Genomic DNA, 18395 nt, shown 5'->3' with positions numbered 1-18395 from the left:
TGTTAGAGATGAGAGAAAATAAAGTAAATAAGAACAGAGAGGGGAATCAGAAAAGGAACGAAATGAAGGGAATATGGTTGAGATGCTCTAAGAACGAGTGCCCAATAATCCAACTGAATTTTCAATTAGGCCTTCGAAACACGGAAAAAGTACAAGCACCTATAAATATATAGGTACGGGAGGCCAGGCACTGACATTGCATCCTTGAAGCAAATTCTATAGAACCTTGTCCTACAAAAAATTCTCTCTCCTTGATGACACGTGTTCACTCCTTTTCTCTACTCTTCAGTCCAACCATTGAATGACGAGATGGATGACATGAATAAGGTCTCCCGAGGATCTTTCTGGACAGACTCCTATAGAATTTGCTTCCTCGCATCCTCATTACCTCGTAGCAGTTCGCTACCAAAGAACTGCAACCAGCCAGCCTCTCGACCTCTTCAATGGCCAAGATCCAGCCCTTGCCTGCTGCTTCATCGTCACCCTTCGCCGATGAGTGTCAAAGCCTATAGGGCGAGCAGGTGTACACTGTGTGGATGAAATCGCTAGTGTTCAATGGCAACAACTGCACGGTGTACGACACCGGTGGCAGCGTTGCCTTCTGCGTCGACAACTATGATTGTAGGGCGGCCGCGAGGTGTTCTTCATGGACTGCGCTGGCAAGACCCTCGTCAGGATCCAAAGAAAGAGCTTTGGGATGCTCAAGAGGTGGGTAGCTTGCCGGTATTTCTACGACGGTGAGGGTTCCGGGGAGGAGACAAGGCCGTGGTTCAGAGTGCACAAGGCCTGAAGCAACAGAGCCGCCGTGGCGATGCACGCCAGCAAGAGGACGTACAGGATCGATGGGTGCGTGAGCAAAATTGAACCACAAAATCAGCAGCGCAGACGGCGCAATCGTGGTGGCGATCGGGCGAAAGCAGATTTTATAGGACCTTATCCAGAAAGACTCCGGTAGAATCTTATATATACCATCCATCTCTTGATCTAATTAACGACTGAACTAAGAAGAAGAGAGACATAATGAATACATGTCATCATAAGGGATGAGGTCTTTTATAAGACTGGTCCTTTAAAATTTGCTTCCGGAAGCAGACGGTGTCCGGGTTTGTTCTCAAAGAGGATGTCCTGAGGCTGACAGTGGGGTCGGAGGTGGATCATCTGCTCATTCCAAGTATGGTGGTCGTGTGTGGCCTGATGAACCGTTGCATGTGATGGGAACGGCTAAGGATTCTCCAGGAGGGTACTACGACACGAAAACGATCTTCTTTTCGTGCTGTTTTTTTTTATCAGCTAGTTTGGTTCGTGGGAGGATACATGGTGAGAGATTGTCTTATAGGTAACAACTTCAAATTTTTCCCTCCAATTGAGGACGCACTGTTGTACTTAATTTGGTGGATGTTTTTCCCCGCTCCTATGGTGTATAATTTTAAGGTTGCAACCTATGAAACAAACTTGTTCTGTAGTACATTTTTGCTGATCTAATTGCTTTTTCTCTTTGCTATTGTTGTCATGAACATTACTTGCCATTTATGTTTTACATGATCGAGCAAGAAGGTCTTATTGTTCAAACAAAATGGTTCCTAAAGAGCATAAGTTTAATATGTAAATAAATCCTACTGTCATTTCACACATCCAGAAGCTACATACGTAGGAAAGCTATAGTTATAAGAAAGCCAACTTTAATAATCAAATGTAACTTTGACTATGTTCAGGATGAAAATGCGATGGAGTGTTAGGGCGCACGGAAGTTATAGAGCTAATAAAAAAACATTCTATCATGCATATTTCATATGCTATGTAATGGTGCATGGAACATAGTTTACCAAGGCACACGGGAAATGCTATTAAGAAATGGAAACATCATTATCAGTCTATTAAATTTGTCAATTATTGTGAAGTACTTCCTCTCTAGTACATACGCTCAATGCTTAGAGAGCGGCTGGATCCTACTAGTACCTCATCACGGCTGCAATTCTTAAAAAAAAACAGCAGGAGCGTTGCCTATCATTAAGTAGAGGAGGAATTACAATAGCGAAACCTCTCTGGCGTTGATGTACTTGAAAAGATTCTGAGCTAAGCCAGCTAGTCTATTATTACAAAACCGACAACAGGCTCAACTTCAACCTGAAGAAATCAAAACCAAAAGAAAACACCTTTTCCAGGACTAACTATGTCTTTGTTGATTTTGTAGGCCGCATAGCTCTCCCTCTGAAAAATGAGATTGTTTCGCTCTTTCCAAACATTCCACGGAACATAGATAGCTGTTCTACAAAAGCCTTTCCTTTTTTCCATCTTGGCCTGATGCAAGTAGGAGTAACTATTTAGCTAGTTCAGTATACCACATTCCAAGTACATATATATCCATTTTATACCATCACCAGAAACTATAGTTTCCCGAAAACCAGAAAACACTTGACCTCAAAAAACAGGTGCATGAACTCCAGGAAGACAAGGGAAATGACAAATGAGAGAGATCATTTTTATTGTACTCTGCCATGTGTGGGTATATAAGTGAACTGTAACACATTGCGAGGTGGCTACACCTTCCATCCTTAAACCCTTCTGTATGGACCAACACAACCTCCATTGAAGGGTGGTGGAGGGAACAAGCCTGCCAACTGGAAAGCTTACAAAAAGGCGTCAAGACATTGGTCATCCTGATCCTCTGAGAGTGGTGGAAAGAATGAAATCGGCGGATTTTTCAGGCTGAAGAGCTCACTGAAGGCGCAATATTTAATAGGATCCAAGAGGATTCCATGGTCTGGGGTATGACGGGCGCCCATGTGTTATCAACTCTTAGGGATAGTCGTGAGATTTCATCTTAATATGACCCTTTGACTGCATTGTTGTACGTTTTTTCTCACCCTTGCATTGGCGGTGGAGGTTGTCCGGCCTATATGCATGTAATCGCTGTAAGCATCTTTGATGCATCTTCTTTCCTATCTAATATAATCGCCCACATGGTGGTTTCCAAGAAAAAAACAAAGATGCCAGCGGTCCTGTACTGAAGATGACATCAGAGAAAGGAGGATGAGCGACAATAGAAATCTTCTGTTCCAATCGATGTTAAAATCTCATCGCACATGTTTCCCGTTGCTTTGAGGTTAGATGGGATCGAAATTCTGAACTGCATTGCAAGAAGCAAGTCTATGTTTTACGTCGATGCAGTGTCATAAGGATAGACTCATCTTCTCTGCTTCTCAGGCTCTCGGCAACTTACAGATACTTACTGCCTATGAATAACTGGTCTTAGATTCAAGTAAATTCATCTATTTTTAGAGGTTTTAATTTCAGTATTTAGTTGATATGTATCTGTACTTACTTATATACAGGTATTCCAACTGAACTTCTGTTCTGAGGGATCCAATACATATATACCTTACTCCACTAAGAACGCATGCGCACATAACACGCTTCCACAAATCCTACACTTCCTCTATTCATTCACACCATGGCACCATGCATGCATGGACCACTAGCAGGTAGCAATGCCTGAGTATGGGCCGGGCTCTCTAGAACATTAGTTATGCTTGATATGAACACATGCATACTGACACTATCTATTCATTCACACCTGGCTGTGATAGTATATATATCGCTGAAGGTTTTTTTTTTACCTACTATATCATTATGAGATTAGTTTAAACTCCAGAGTTACGCTCATTGCTGACTCGTACAAAGCTAGGTCGAGCATAAAAAAATTTAGTATAGCACTATTCTATCAAATCACATGATGCGTATGAGTACAATTAAGTATCCAAATAACTCATTTAGTTTTTTAATCAGGTATCTCCGAAAGAGGAAAAAAGAACAGCATCTGTATAAGTACATATGGGAGACCTAGCCACTGGCACCCATCCTCAATTCCTCATCAATCATCATCTCACTTGAGCAAGCTACCAACAGCGGCAGAACAGGCAACCAGCTTCTGAACCGCTTCAATGGCCAAGACCAAGATCCAGCCCTTGCCTGCAGCCTCATCGTCTTCCTCCTCCGAGGATGAGTGCCAATGCCTGCAGGGCGAGCAGAAGCAGACAGTGTACACGGTGTGGATGAAGTCGCTGGTGTTCAACGGCAACGGCTGCACGGTGTACGGCGCCGACGGCTGTATCGCCTTCCGCGTCGACAACTACGGCTGCCGGGGCGGCCGCGAGGTGTTCTTCATGGACTGTGCCGGCAAGAGCCTCATCAGGATCCAAAGGAAGGTGCATACACACTGACGCACACCATTCCGTTTGAATTGCTGTCAGAGACTTGATCGTTTCGAAGAAGCATTGTTTCTTAATTATGTTTTCGTTCACAATTGTGCAGAGCTTTGCGATGTTCAAGAGATGGGAAGCGTGCCGGTGTTACGACGGCGGCGAGGGTCTCGGGGAGGAGACAACGACACTGTGGTTCAGAGCGCGGAAGGCTCGGAGGAATGGAGCCACCGTGACGATGCATGGCAGTGGAAGGACGTACATGATCGACGGGCGCTCGCACAAATCGGACTACAGAATCAGCGGCGCCGACGGTGCGGTGGTGGCAGCAATCGGGCCGAAGCAGACGGCGTCCGGGGTCGTCCTGGGAGAGGATGTGCTGACGCTCACAGTGGAGTCGGAGGTGGATCATCTGCTTGTTCTGGGCTTGGTGGTCGTGTGTGGCCTTATGAACCGTTGCATGTGATTGGAACAGCGATGATTGATTGATTGATTGATTGTGTAGGAGTACAACGTCACGGCGGAATTAAAGCTACAAATTAGGGGCTCTCTCTCTTCCCCAACTCCTTTTCTCTTCTTCTTCTTTCTCCTCCTCTTTTTCCTCTTCCATATCACAAAATTTAAGAGGGCTCCAAGTGCTCCACAGGTAGAGGGGCTCCCTTCGATCCGCCAAGGATCACAAGAACGAAAGTATTCTTTTTGTTCTTAGGAGTATATATGATGGTGAGAGTTTGTTTCACAGGGAAATCTGTAATTCTTCCCTCCATGCTTGCTGAGGACATTTGTCCTGTTTCTGCTGGATGGGTTTCCCCCCTTTTCTCAAGGATTGTTTCGAAAAAATCTCGTCACTGTACAACTGTAAATTTGTAATCTGCGAAACACAATTGTTTTGTTAAACACTTGCCTAATTGTTTCTCCCTTAATTTGCTATTGTCTTGAAATGGTTTGATCTGTAGTTTTAGATGAGCAAGAGGTCCTTGTTATTCAACCAAAGAAGTGATTAATGAAGGGGCTACGTTAACCATATAAGTTATTTCTCTACTGTCACTTCAAACATCCATGCGCTACGCGGTGTAGATTTGGTTATACGAAAGTCTACTCGTGTAAGCTCATATTATCTTCGTAAACAAATGCAACATTGACTTTGAGTAAGATAAAAGTGCAGTAGAGAGGCCCATGACAGTTACAGATCGAGAACTCTGTACCATACATAGAGCAGCTAAGATATACTCCCTAAATGAATGCTGCACGGAACAGAGTTTACTACAGGGCACAAGAAAATCTTAATTAAAAGCATGTTTGGTATAGCTCTAGCTCCGAAATTTATATTAGATTTAGAGTTTGTATGATAAAATAAAACAGTTTAAACTTTTATTTTTAATTCAAAATAAAAATCCGATGGCTCAACTAAATATCCTTAATCCATCCACAGTTCTTTAGTTTTTTAATCTTAGATCTAGAGTTATACTAAATATGATAAAATTTTGCTACCTAAGAAATGAACAACACATCGCTTGTCAGACGCTAGTAAATTAAACGCATCAGTTTATTAAGGAAACTGGAGTGCAACAGCTCCGTTCTCGTAATGTCAAATGTAACCACTTCGTAAATCTCCAAGCTATGTATCTTCGATCTTTAGTAGACGTTTTATGATTGCGTGTGTATGGTGTTGTGATTATACGCATGTGTCTACATGTTGTACTAGGTTTTTAAAAAATTAACGTGCGGCACACATACGAGTTGCAAATTGAGGTCGAGTTTGTAGTTGCGCTGCTATCATTACGGGCTCCTTTGGAACACAAAGAATGCAAAACACATAGGAATATAAGAATGCAGGAATATGATAAGAATGCAGGTGTAAAATAGATGATTGAAAAATATATGAATCATGTAGGATCGAGTGTTTGGATGAAACGTAGGAAAAAACATAGGAATTTTATGAGTGGAATGTATCTTACTTTTTTTAATCAACTGGCTTATCTTTTCCTGATTTATTCTTTGTGAGTGTGATATCTCTCTGTTATGTTTGTGATTTGCCTCGGTCCTATGCAACGACAGAAAAAAGAGGTTCGAGTGGATGCCAACTTTCCTATGTTTTTCCTGTAAAATCGGTTGCCGATGAATTTTTTCTCAAAATTTCCCACGTCTCAATCCTACAAACCAAAGGGCTGTGGAGTGCCCGTTCCAGAGGATTGCCGATCAAGGAAATCCTGTGAATCAAAGAGGGCCTACACGATGATGAAGGAAAGGCAGAGGCGAGCGGCAGACTGTGGGGTCGATGTCCCAGCTGATCAAGGACGTGCATGGGTCACTGCAGACGATTAATTTGATGGCCAACCAACTCGTGTCTCTCAGCCATCTAAAAGAAAAAAACGGATTGTCCGCTCCAACGATCGCATGCTCTTGTAACCACTGATTGCAATCAGCTGCTCGAGATCTTGTCCGCTACATGCCATAATTGTCCACATGTCACTGTTTGTATGAGTGTAAAATGGTCGCAACAAATGGTTTGACATGAAGCATTTCCCTGCATGAAGGTCGGAGCCCCGTCCATCCGGATGAAAAATCAAAATACTATATAAATAGTCATAAATTTTTTAATAAAAAATTATGATATAAATAATTCTATTATATAGCTCTCACAAAATTTTTAGCTATTTTTTCAAACATCCACCTAACCTTACTAAATTTGGAATTTTAAAAATAAAAAATAAAAAAGCCTCCACCCCAACCTACCACCTCCTGTCGCGTCAACAACTCCGGCTCGCTAATCAATGTGACGCGGCTCGTTCAGACTTCGGAGTCGTTCTCGGGGCAAAAGAAAAAAAAAACTTGTGAGCCCCTCAAATCGGAACTCGGAAGCCCACCACCAACGCAACTCTTTTCGCATCATCGGATCATCCCCTCTCCTCTCCTCTCCCCTCTCCTCTTCGGGCTCCGCTTCTCGCCACCGACCACGGCTGCCTCCGTCACGCCACATCTCCTCCCCGGCGAGGCGACCGCCATGCTGCTGCCGACGATGACCCACTCCTCCGCCTTCCTCCTCCCCGCCTCCCAGCCCCCCTCCACCGACGCCGCCACGGCCTACGCGCTCGTCGTCCTCAACCAGCGCCTCCCCCGCTTCGCTCCGCTCCTCTGGGCCCGCGGTGACACTCCTCTCCCTGCCTCCGTCGCCTTCTCTTGCCATTGTTCGCTAGCTTTCGGTTCGCCTGATCGGTTTGCCGGTCTGTTGTTGTTTGCTTGGTTTGGAGCAGCGCGGCTGCGGGTGTGCGCGGACGGTGGCGCCAACCGCGTGTTCGACGGCATGCCGGAGCTGCTCCCCGGCGAGGACCCGGCCGAGGTCCGCACCAGGTGATGCAAATCTCCAGCCTCTTCTGTTTTATTAGCTGTTTGCTCACGTCTCTGCGTGTTTCAGTAAGTGCCTATCGCTTGCTCGATGGAATGCACCAGAGACGACGAGGAGTCTTGCTTTAGGCACTGTTTGTTTCTGCAAGCGATGGAATGCACCATAGACGACGAGGAGTCGATACACTGAAACAAACGCTAAACTTATTGCTGACTTATGACTTTTCTGATAAATTGTTTTATGGTGAAATAAACCAGAAACTGATAAGTTGGAATCAGTTTTTTTATAAGCTAAGATCAGCTTTTCTGAAAAACTAATGTGCTGAGAGACTAAAAATTAAGTCTATAAGCTAATTTTTTTTTCAGAAGCTATAAGTAGCTTTTCAAAAAAAATCCATAAGTTTTAGCTGTGCTAAACAAGGTCTTAGTTGGCTGCTTGCGTGCGGATGCGCGAGATTGACGTACTTGTTCGCATGGCGCCAAGAAATACCTGGTTGAATCCGGCCTCTAGTTGTGTTGATTCCTGATATGTTTAATGCGTGTTGTATCTGCCATGTTACCTTTTGGAATACATGCTTTAGCTGGTATGTGTTTTCACTTTTGAGAAAATTGAAGACCCCTGCTATACTCCCTCTATTCATAAATAGTAGACTTATTTATTTTTGAGAAAGTCAAACTTTATGTACTTTGACTAATATTTAATCAAATTATAAGAATGTATAGTGTATAAAAATTATACAACTAGATTCACAATTCAAAATGATTCACACTATATAAGTTTTGTAGCTATAAATGATATATTTTATGAGAAAACTTTAGTCAAAATTCAACTTCGAAGACCGAGCCTAAAATAAATAGGAAAAAGCCTATTTTCCGTCCATCGACCCACTTTTGAGTAGTTTTGCACAAGTGGGGTGTATGACTAGGATCCCACGTGGCCCGAACATGCTGAGTTAGCCGCTCCTTCGTCTCTGTCTTTCTCTGGCGTATCAGCATAGCACAGCACAACCCACTGACTGGATGGTCCTTGACGATTGGGGTACCAGCATAGCACAACACAACCGCCGGCGACGCGCCAAGAAGGGACGGCTGGCGTCCCTAATCCCCAGCCGAGACAGCGGCGCGGTGGCTAACAAATCTGGGCGGCACCGCGACGATCGTGGTGGTGGCCAGAGCAGGGCAGCCGATGGCTGCTCGGGCGGGGTGAAGTCGGGGCAAACAGGCGCACACAAGCACACAAGGGTCTTCAGAGGGTTACCTGAGCGGTCGACGACAACGGGGAGTGGTGGTGCAGACCTGGCAGCGGTGAGCTCCCGGAGGCGGAGGGGCTCCATGTGGGCAGCCCTCCTCGAAGTTCCTCCGACCAAGTGGCCGCCACGGTCGGCTTCAGGATGGCCTGGAGTCGGTTTAGTCGTGAGCAATCGACCGAGGTCGCGGCGAGGTAGCCCGATGACGACGAGCCCGATTTGTTGAAACAGGGGAGGCTGTCGTGGGCAGCCTCCCACGGTAAGTCGCGGCGGCAACCTGCGGTTCGGGCGACTTCCTAGGGTCACAGTGATGGTGTAAGCGCAGGGAATTGGCCGGCGATGGCTTGTAGCGACGGCGCGTTGACGAGCGGTGGCAGTGGAAGCAGGACAACGGCGACAGCTCACCTCGGCGGCTCGCAACTGAAAATGGTGCTTGAGGAAGCTCCACGAGGTCCTAAGGAAGGTGCATGCAATGTGAATTGACCGAAGATGCCTCGGATCGACGGATCGTTGGAGAGAGGCGGCGGCCGAAGCAGGGCATCGGTGCCAGGGACGATTGGCTGAGTTCAGCTGAAATTGAGCACGACAAATGGTGAGGGAGGGGGAGGTGGTGCTCACAAAGAAGAAAGAACGGGGATTGGCTCACCGGGCTGTGAGAATTGTTGCGCGTGATGGCGGCGGTTTTTGCCGGAGCGGAGAAAGAAGATGACACGCGACTTCGGCCGATTTGCACTCCGCCGCGGATGGCTAAAATGGATCCCCAGGAAGGTGTGGAACACGTTCCCATCGTCTTCATTGGCCGGCGATGGCTTGTAGCAACGGCGCAACGACGAGCGGCGGCGGCTCGCGACTGAAAGTGGCCGACAGATGGGCCCCAATGTGGGAGAGGCTAAGTCATCATGGTTAGACCACGCGGGATGCAAGTTAGCAGCGCTACGTGTGCAAAACCACTATGAAATAAGTCGAGGGACAACTTCCGGACGGTTTTAAATGTTGGGAGACGAAAGATTTCTGGTATTGGAGTTGAAGGACGAAAATTAAACTATAACGATAGTTGAGGGACGAAAAATAGACCTTTTCCAAATAAATATGCCTACTATTTTTTAACGGAGGAAGTAGTTGCTATATGTTGACACGGAACGCTTGGTTGTTGGGGTCTGTTTTTTGGATGTATGTTCTTTGATATGAGATGAGCAACTACTTTAGCTAACGAATTGCTCTTTCAGTTTGGTGAAATCTTCATTGATGTTAAAATTACGCTTCTTTTCTCATGCTAATTATGCGCCTCAAAGTATTTATGGGGTGCAGTGTTCTCAAAGTTGGGCTCAGATGCACTAAATGACTTGGCAGACCGATATGCTTAATACTTTCCTAAAGGCCATGTGATTTTATACATAATCACTGCTTAATACTTTCCTAAAGGCCATCATCTGGGGTATAAACTTGTACTATGTTCTGAAGAAACTTAGTTGTTGTTGACTACTAACTTTTTTGGCTTTAATTTGCCATAGGTTTGGGAACCTTTTATGTGCTTTTCTTTTTGGATTCTTAAATTGTTACTTCAAACATGATTTTTGAGCTGAAGACATCTTGTGCGATGATTTAAATTAGCATTCCATCAAGAAATGGAGTATGGTAGTTAGTTTGCCATTCGTGATACTAGTCAGGAAGAGATTTAAGACAGTTTGCTGTGTTGGTAGTAGTTGGGAAGGATTCAACACAGCTTGTAGGTTTATTAATTTGTCTTATCTTCCTGCAGGTACAAGCCAGATGTAATTAAAGGGGATATGGACTCAATAAGGCCAGAAGTGAAGGAATATTATTGCAATTTGGTAACTACTTTATTTTTTTTAGCATGCCTAGTTGAAAATGACATGCTAAGGCTTAGTAGCTGAAGGATATAGTCGTGCTTTATGCTACAAATGTTAAGGACAGTTTCCACTGCACATGTATAAAGATATCATCGTTTGTGCCATCCGGGTCCACGTGAATATGTTTGTAGTTCTCCTTTGCCTGGTGCTGTTGGCAATATCTAACTGGATATTAGACCTTGATCTCTACTTGTTAAGATGGCTTTATTAATTACAGTAGTATGTGAAGTGTAAGCAAAATGCAGAAATTATTTGCAATAATTAGGCCTTTTGACTGTTCAAATTTCCTAAAACCAGGATGGGAGTGATGCCTTGTTTTGTTGTAGATCCTTGTTCAGAGAATCTGTATCTAGTGAAAAAGCATGCAGGACACACAAATGCAATAATAATGTATTGTTTCATTATTGATTGTACTTTGAATTGTGCACCTCAATTTTCCTTCCGGACATGTTTTGGAATATCCTCAGGAAGCTCACGCGCTAAACAAATTAGGCACTTGATTGCACCTGTATCTTGTTTCTGAATTACTACCTTCTGAGAAAATTCATAGAGGTCAATTATAAATTGAGGAAATACTTTTATTCTGATTTTCTCTCTGCTATACCGTGTCACTGTTATCTGCTTTAAGATGCACCTTCCTGATTCCTATAGCCTTGACACTGGATGTTCTTTTGTTGATTGCGACAGGAATTTTCTTCCTGACTTACCAACTCATACTTTTCTGTGTTCGATTGCAGGGTGCAAAAATAGTTGATGAATCACATGATCAGGACACAACCGACTTGCACAAATGCATATCGTTTATCACAAGAGATTTCCCTGTCCCAGACAAGTCGAATGTACTCCAGTTCAATTTATCAAAAGCATCCATTATAAGTATGCAAGGTCAACTTAACAGGTTTTACTGTGATTTCCTTTACTGCAGCTGTGTATTCTTGTTCTTGGCGCACTTGGTGGTAGGTTCGATCATGAGATGGGGAACATCAATGTATTGTACCGCTTCTCAAACACCAAGATTGTCCTCCTGTCAGATGACTGTTCAATCTTTCTGCTCCCGAAGACACACACTCACTCGATCCATATCGAGCGATCTGTCGAGGGTCCTCATTGTGGCTTGATTCCCATTGGCGCACCGTCGACTAGCACCACAACCACCGGGCTTCGGTGGAATTTGGGTAAAAGCGTCACGCTTGATAATCCTCTTTTCTTTTGGTTCAAAAACAATAATCCTCTTTCTTGTATGGCCACATCTAATAGCCTTACTGCACTTTCCTTTTTCAGAAAATACCAGTATGAGCTATGGCGGATTGATAAGCACATCTAACCTCGTAGAGGACGATAAAATAACGGTGACTTCAGATTCTGATCTGATTTGGACAATATCGCTACGAAACTGAGCTGAAGTTGCCCATAATTTACCATGGGTCCATGCCCAAATTTTGCCTCCTTAATGTTCAATATTTTAGGTTCTACATTTTTGTACCGTGGTGTGGTGGCGTCTTCCACTGCATTTTGTTACCGGATAGCTGTCCATATATGTAAGCTTATTTATGTTGTCAGAATATAGGATTTCTCTACGATTCTTTTTTCAACTGTTTTGGCTTCTGATCTCCAAATTTTCCTAGTGCGCTTGCAAATTCCATTTGCATTTTGTTTTATATGCCACCATCAGCAACCTAAATCCAAATCCTCTGATGGGTGAAATCAGAGGTGAACAACGATTCGTGAGCGGTAAACAGTAGAACACTGAAGTAACAATGGTGTACCAGTTTTATTGTGAAAACAATGATGTACCGGTTTTACCGTTCATAAAAACACTGTAACATCAACCCTGCCTGTCCATCCGCCGTGAAGTCATTGGATCCCATTCCCAACAACCTGGATCCTTCGCTGACGTTGATGCGAGCGAGTATAATTTCCTTCTCCAATGCCCGCTCGCCACCATTCTCTCACTGCCACTGGGCCCAAACGTCACATCAGGCTAGGCCCACATCTGAATCCTGGTATTTTTGGGGAAAGCTCTTCCACTGCATTAGGGCCCCACCGCTCCCCCTCGCTTTCTTCCTCCCTAAAATCGTGAGTAATTTTTCACTTTCTTCTATTAGTTACATGTCCTTATGTTGTAAAGGGGTTAAAAATTTCTATAAGATAATATAGTTGACCGAGTTGACATAACAAGTTACAACGACTATCCTGCACCATACAACATTTATGTTCTACAGACCGACTTATCCACTAATTCATTGAAGAAAAATATTATACTAAAAACATCAATATGTAACGAGAGCATAAAATAGCTTACCCACTTTGTTTACAGTGATGAAGTACTAAATGAAATGTTTCGCCAGTGGCACCAACACAGAATATTTTTGACTAACCATTCATACCTTAGAGGTGTTGGTTGGTCATGTATGCTCTATTGTTACAATAGTATAAAAAAAAAGGAGCCCAAAATTTTGCAATGCACGACAAGTTGCAACAAAGATATTCCGGTCTCTACAACACCTATTGACTCAATGAGCTCAATAAAAAAGAAACAAAGATCAGATCTCAATATTTCCATCTTCTAATTCGCGATAATAATAGCAGAAACACACAAGTGCATACATACTGGTGATGTGCAGTACGAAACAATATGAAATTGCTCACAGTAGAAGAGTTATTATCACACATGGCCAAAAAAGTTTCAGTAGGAAAGTAATAAAATTGTAAATCAATGAGCAAAATATGCAATGCCGCTGATTCCATTCAAACATATGTTTATTTAAATTTCATTGACACATGGTGTTAATTTTTACATGGGGAAGTCTTCACTGGGTTCAAGCTGAAACCATAGTAATATTCATACCTGGATCCAAGAATAGCAAAACTACCGCAATGGTAATAGTGATGACATGGTAAAGTGCTCGATGAGGCAAATGTTCAGTGTAGAAATCTTTTTTATTTTCCACATGGTCATTGTATAGCTTAACAATGCTTGTTTTGTCTGGATAAACCATGTCACCATATCGTGAAAGGGAAGAATCAATAACTGATGGATCATCAGTTACCAATTTTGCAACTCGTTCATCAACAAGATCAACATGCTGCCGAAAGAAATGGAACGTATAAGGTTGATCTATTAACTTGCTAAAGGTAGTACCAAGGGAGGAAGACCAGAAATGCAAAACATGTGGTTTAAGAAAAGGATCTTACGCTACTAATGGAATAATGTGTAGCAAGGCCAAGTGCAATTATATCTGCTCCATTTGGTTTCTCACCATTCAAGGCCAAGTATTCCCCTGAGTGTCCATGGTGAGAAAGAAAAGACAGTTATGTGTTCCCATCATGAAATAGATTAAAAACAACTGAGGACACCATAAAACTAGAAGGCTTTTACGGTACACCTAAATAAGTGCATGCCATCCATTTTCTTCATTCGGTGGTTTAGATTGACCCAATGATACTCTATCGTCCACCAGTATCATGGGTATCATTAAAGAGTATCATGGGTATCATAAGGGTAGGATTGGAAAAAAAAACATGATAAACTTGTAAATTATATGTTTAATTAGGGAATGTCAAAATATTAGTTTATTCTTTGGATAAGCTTTTACTTATTCGGTTTATTTCATTTATTAGGGTTTCCACCCTCCATCGGTCGGTCGATGATAGGTGGCGAAGATCCGAAGTCCGATCAGTCAATCACGTAATTGCCCCTAAGAGTACCAAGATAATTACAATAATACTTACTAAAATGGACGGTTGGATCACAACAATGATACTCTCCACCATCTAATATCATGGTGTACTGTAAAGGTTTAAAAAACTATTAAAAATTAATGAACTACTAAGAACACCGACCAACATGACCGGTTAGATGTGACAGATAAAAGGAGTCCGCAGCGTCAGGATGGAATCCAATATGAACTTCTAGAGTTGAAAAAACCTGAAAATCATTGTGGTAAACAAATATATTAAATAACGAACTTCCCTTTGTCATTAAACAAAGCAAGCATCTAGAGAAAAATAGTACTATAGGAAAGAAAAGTAAATCAGGCAAAATGTTTTGACATACTATTCTATCAGTTGCAATGTGAAATGTTCCAGGGATGGAAACACCTCCTCCACCACCCATAGTAACACCATCAAGAATGGCAACCTATATACTCACAAGTCAAGGCAATCTCTGCTGTCAGATGCAAAGGCTTGAAATGAAACATCATAAGAAAGCAATTATGTCCATATACTTACATGTGGTTTCTAAGTAGGTGCCTAGAACATAAATGAACATGTATAAGGTCTTTAAAAAATCCTTACATTCCTCCAACTTGTTGATTAAAAACGAAAGGATTAAAACTAAAGGTTAACCAAGACATGTGCCTTAAACCTTTTATCTATCCATAATATTACAAGCGACGTTCAATTCAGAAACTTAACATATAATTAATTTGGAGCAAAACCTTTTATTTGACATTCTTGCCATCAGCCTTTTCTAGAAATAAGGGAAGAAGGCTGCGAAAGCAATCAATGGAGACTCGTTCTAAATTGTGCCATCATAACAAGCTCCTACTCATTTCTAAATGCAAACATAGTAGCTAACTTACTATAATGCACAGATTCTGTTTGAAACATAATGGAAGTTCCATTATGGAATCATCAGTATCAACAGTTCACAATGAAATGTACACTATGTACCATGCAGGGCCTAATCACTGACCTTCACTAATAAGTCTGAATAATCTCCTTCTCAACGCCTCTGGATGGCTACAAGCGAAACCCTGATAGCCTCCGAAGTTAACCCTGACCCCCCAATGGCGGCCGGTGGCGGGGTGCCGTGGGCGGAGCGGGCACGGGTGGTGGGGGCACAGGTCCGCAACAGGTTCCGCGCGGCGCCCGTGGACCGCCGGTGGCTGTGGAGGCTGGCGGACGGTGGCGACGGCGTCGCCACCGAGGCGGTCCGGCGGTGGTCGGCTCGCGTTCGGGCCCTGCTGCAGAGGGACCGGGGTTCGGATCAGGGCTCCACATCGCCGGAGACGTCTCCTGAGGCAGCGGCGGCGGCGAAGCCGTCGTCCAGTGCTTTGAGATTCTACCGAAAGAAAGGTACAAACTCATTTGTTGCTATTACTTTACGGCGATTTTTGATCTAGTTTTTTTCAAATGCGGTTCGTCGCACGTCGCAGTGACGCGTATGAGTTGATTTCGCAGCTATTGGTTCGTCGGTTTAGCGCTAGAGTATTCCTTTCCGTATTCGTATCTTGCAATGGTCTATGCTGATTGCTTATGATTCCTCTTAGTTTTCTCTGGTGTAAATGTCGACGGCCTATAAAATTTGGTCTGAACTTGGCCTGTTCAAATTGCAACTCTGACAACTGGTTATTTCGGAGTCGTATGTTTTGATTATGATCTCATGTTAAAAATAAAAGATATCCTGCTGATGAGTTCGTTGTTATTTAGTGGGCTAAGAAGTTGATGGGATTGAAGACTGTTATTTTTCGCTCGCTTCAAGCATTGGCTGTTCCTCTTATTGGCAATGCTTGCTATGTTTTTATGCATGGCCTTAACTCCGTCCAGGTATTCTAGCTGAGAAGAGAGTACTTGAATACTTCACTCCAATCGGTCAGTTGTCTAAACTATGTGGGTGTGCAGATTTATGGAGCAGAGAAACTTCACCAGGCATTACAAGGGAGAGCTAAAGGCAAACCTCTTCTCACGGTATGGAATAGCATAATTGCAGCACGTTACTCTTTTCCTAATTGATTGTAGCATCAAATGATTTAACCTATGCAATGTACTCTCAATCTGAGATCCTTTCAACACATCACATGTCTTCCTTATTGTAACTTTCTCATCTATGCATTCTTCTAAATTCTAATCACTACTTTGCTTCTATCTTATTTATAACTCAATTTTCAGGTCAGCAATCATGTGGCAGCTATGGATGACCCCTTCGTAATTGTTTTGCTTCTACTACCATCTGTTATGCTCAAGCACAAAAGCTGAGATGGACACTATGTGCGACGGATCGTTGTTTTACAAACCTAATTTTCTCTACATTCTTCAGATCTGTTAAGGTTTTACCTGTTTCTCGTAGTGATGGCATCTACCAGAAGGTACCCATCTTGTGATTATGTCTGATTCGCAGCTTAGTCATATAACGTTCTTTAATGTTGATCAGCCAATTTATCCATGTTTTTTGTATTGCGAGAATATTGATATTTACTTTAGATATGAGTATTGTTTTGGGAAGGGTGTCACTTTACAAAGAGCTGTTAGAGCCACTCACTGTAGCTTTGCTTCAACTCGGTGTTCCCATCGATGATCAATAATGTATGATGCTATGAAATTTCCAGTAGCATGATGTACTTTCTTGTAATAGTGGTGGAAATACATCATTCAATTCAGTACAAAGTTCAAGGTAGTTAGCTTTCTGTAAGGACATACTACACCGAGGTTATGTTTGAATTGGTGCTCCAAGCTGCATGTGTTCTAATCGTAGTAATTTTGCCCTCAGAATAAGTTTATAGTTATATAATGTTAATGGATTCGTTGTTTGAATATCACAGGTCAATTCCTTCTGATACAAGATGATGGACAATGATTCAGGACATTTGGACCTGTCAAATATGTCTCATCAGGTTTGCTCTTCACTAATTGATTTTTTTATGTACTTTGTTCAGGGAATGGATTTGGCACTTTCAAAGCTGAACATTGGGGGATGGGTTCATATATTTCCAGAAGGAAATCGCTCAAAGGATGGAGGGAAAACCATTGCTCCTGCCAAGAGGTGTTGGAAGGTTAGAAGATTATTTTCTTCTTTTACTGCCTGTTTCCAAAGAATATTAGACCACTTTTGATTTGCTGAACTTTTCATATACATGTATAATTTTTCAGAGCCTTAGGTTTTGAAGGTTGTCATTTCTCAGTTATTGTTGAGGTGTACCCAGTCTAATTTCCCTGTTGTCTTACCAGATTGGTAATGGATGCCAACAATGTTTTGGTTGTGATACCCTTTGTCCATACTGGGATGCAGGACATAATGCCTGTTGGAAAACGTATCCCGAGAGCAGGGAAAATGGTATGTGCCCCCTATATAGACCGATGCGAGTCTTGTTGCAATGCTATCATGAAATCTTGCGGAAGTTTAAATTATTTATTTGATTTTCTAGGTGATTGTGGTTGTGGGTGACCCAATCAACTTTGATGATCTGATAATTGACAATGGTAATGACACCCAACATATCTCTAGAGGGATCTTGTATGACAAAGCAACAGAAAGAATTGGGCAGCGGCTGCAGGAACTGAAGGCTGAAGTTGACAGATTGGCAGCGGAGCAGTAACTGAACTCCAAAATCATAACATGGACAATATGAGTGATGGCGGATACCGGCTGTGGCAGCAGGTTGACTGGGAAGCGTTTGGCATAGGGAGTTCCATGTTGTCATCAGAACCTTCTGCTGTTGAAGAGCCATTAAAGCAAGCCAAGCCTGAAGCGCACCTGGAAGTGCAACAAAGCGTTTCTCCGGCCCTAAGTGAAGCAATCTCTTATGATGTTTCTGTTCCTCACTGGTTCCGCTGTCACATGGATCCTTCTGAGCTCATGGGTTGTTGCCCGTGGCCTGATCAAGAATGCCAGATTCTTGGACGAAGGTTACAGGGAATTCCAAGAACCGGCTACACTGAACACCTGATGGGGATCTCAGGCCAGCAATACTGTACCCACCCAGATGGAGCACCGCCTGACTGAAGACCAC

General features: G+C 43.0%; 3 protein-coding genes and 1 pseudogene across 3 annotated transcripts; 3 read left to right on the top strand and 1 right to left on the bottom strand.

Moving 5' to 3' along the window:
* The first annotated feature begins 3876 nt into the window (after positions 1-3876).
* Positions 3877-5066, top strand: LOC133890972 (protein LURP-one-related 11-like). Its single transcript, XM_062331640.1, has 2 exons — positions 3877-4205; positions 4312-5066. Exons 1-2 carry the CDS (start codon positions 3942-3944, stop codon positions 4663-4665), a joined length of 618 nt encoding a protein of 205 aa, XP_062187624.1. The 5' UTR covers positions 3877-3941; the 3' UTR covers positions 4666-5066.
* A 1971-nt stretch (positions 5067-7037) lies between these two features.
* Positions 7038-12272, top strand: LOC133928140 (thiamine pyrophosphokinase 1-like). Its single transcript, XM_062374403.1, has 6 exons — positions 7038-7345; positions 7454-7550; positions 10551-10623; positions 11400-11501; positions 11588-11837; positions 11944-12272. The coding sequence occupies exons 1-6, from the start codon at positions 7204-7206 to the stop codon at positions 12057-12059; spliced, it is 780 nt and encodes a 259-aa protein (XP_062230387.1). The 5' UTR covers positions 7038-7203; the 3' UTR covers positions 12060-12272.
* Positions 12273-13252: 980 nt separating this feature from the next.
* Positions 13253-15290, bottom strand: LOC133886279 (small ribosomal subunit protein mS47-like). The gene is made up of 5 exons (XM_062326035.1): positions 15249-15290; positions 14720-14803; positions 14506-14590; positions 13858-13943; positions 13253-13748 (listed from the first exon to the last, which is right to left on the bottom strand). The coding sequence occupies exons 1-5, from the start codon at positions 15288-15290 to the stop codon at positions 13482-13484; spliced, it is 564 nt and encodes a 187-aa protein (XP_062182019.1). The 3' UTR covers positions 13253-13481.
* On the top strand, positions 15172-18384 carry LOC133928149 (uncharacterized; annotated as a pseudogene).
* The last annotated feature ends 11 nt before the right edge of the window (positions 18385-18395 follow it).

The sequence above is a fragment of the Phragmites australis genome, chromosome 1 (assembly GCF_958298935.1).
Source record: "Phragmites australis chromosome 1, lpPhrAust1.1, whole genome shotgun sequence".
In the NCBI taxonomy this organism is placed as follows: domain Eukaryota; kingdom Viridiplantae; phylum Streptophyta; class Magnoliopsida; order Poales; family Poaceae; genus Phragmites; species Phragmites australis.
Note: the sequence above shows the minus strand (reverse complement) of the source record. Positions and strands in the feature narration are given on the sequence as shown.

Bases quoted from the DNA above. Each gene is read 5' to 3' on its own strand.
- LOC133890972 (XM_062331640.1), top strand. From the start codon at position 3,942: ATGGCCAAGACCAAGATCCAGCCCTTGCCTGCAGCCTCATCGTCTTCC. The intron at 4,206-4,311 runs GTGCATACACAC...ACAATTGTGCAG, and splicing joins TCATCAGGATCCAAAGGAAG to AGCTTTGCGATGTTCAAGAG.
- LOC133928140 (XM_062374403.1), top strand. From the start codon at position 7,204: ATGCTGCTGCCGACGATGACCCACTCCTCCGCCTTCCTCCTCCCCGCC. The intron at 7,551-10,550 runs GTGATGCAAATC...ATCTTCCTGCAG, and splicing joins CCGGCCGAGGTCCGCACCAG to GTACAAGCCAGATGTAATTA. The intron at 11,838-11,943 runs GTAAAAGCGTCA...TTCCTTTTTCAG, and splicing joins CGGGCTTCGGTGGAATTTGG to AAAATACCAGTATGAGCTAT.
- LOC133886279 (XM_062326035.1), bottom strand. From the start codon at position 15,290: ATGGAACTTCCATTATGTTTCAAACAGAATCTGTGCATTATA. The intron at 14,804-15,248 runs GTAAGTTAGCTA...GTGAGTATATAG, and splicing joins AACAGAATCTGTGCATTATA to GTTGCCATTCTTGATGGTGT. The intron at 14,591-14,719 runs GTATGTCAAAAC...AATGATTTTCAG, and splicing joins ACATTGCAACTGATAGAATA to GTTTTTTCAACTCTAGAAGT.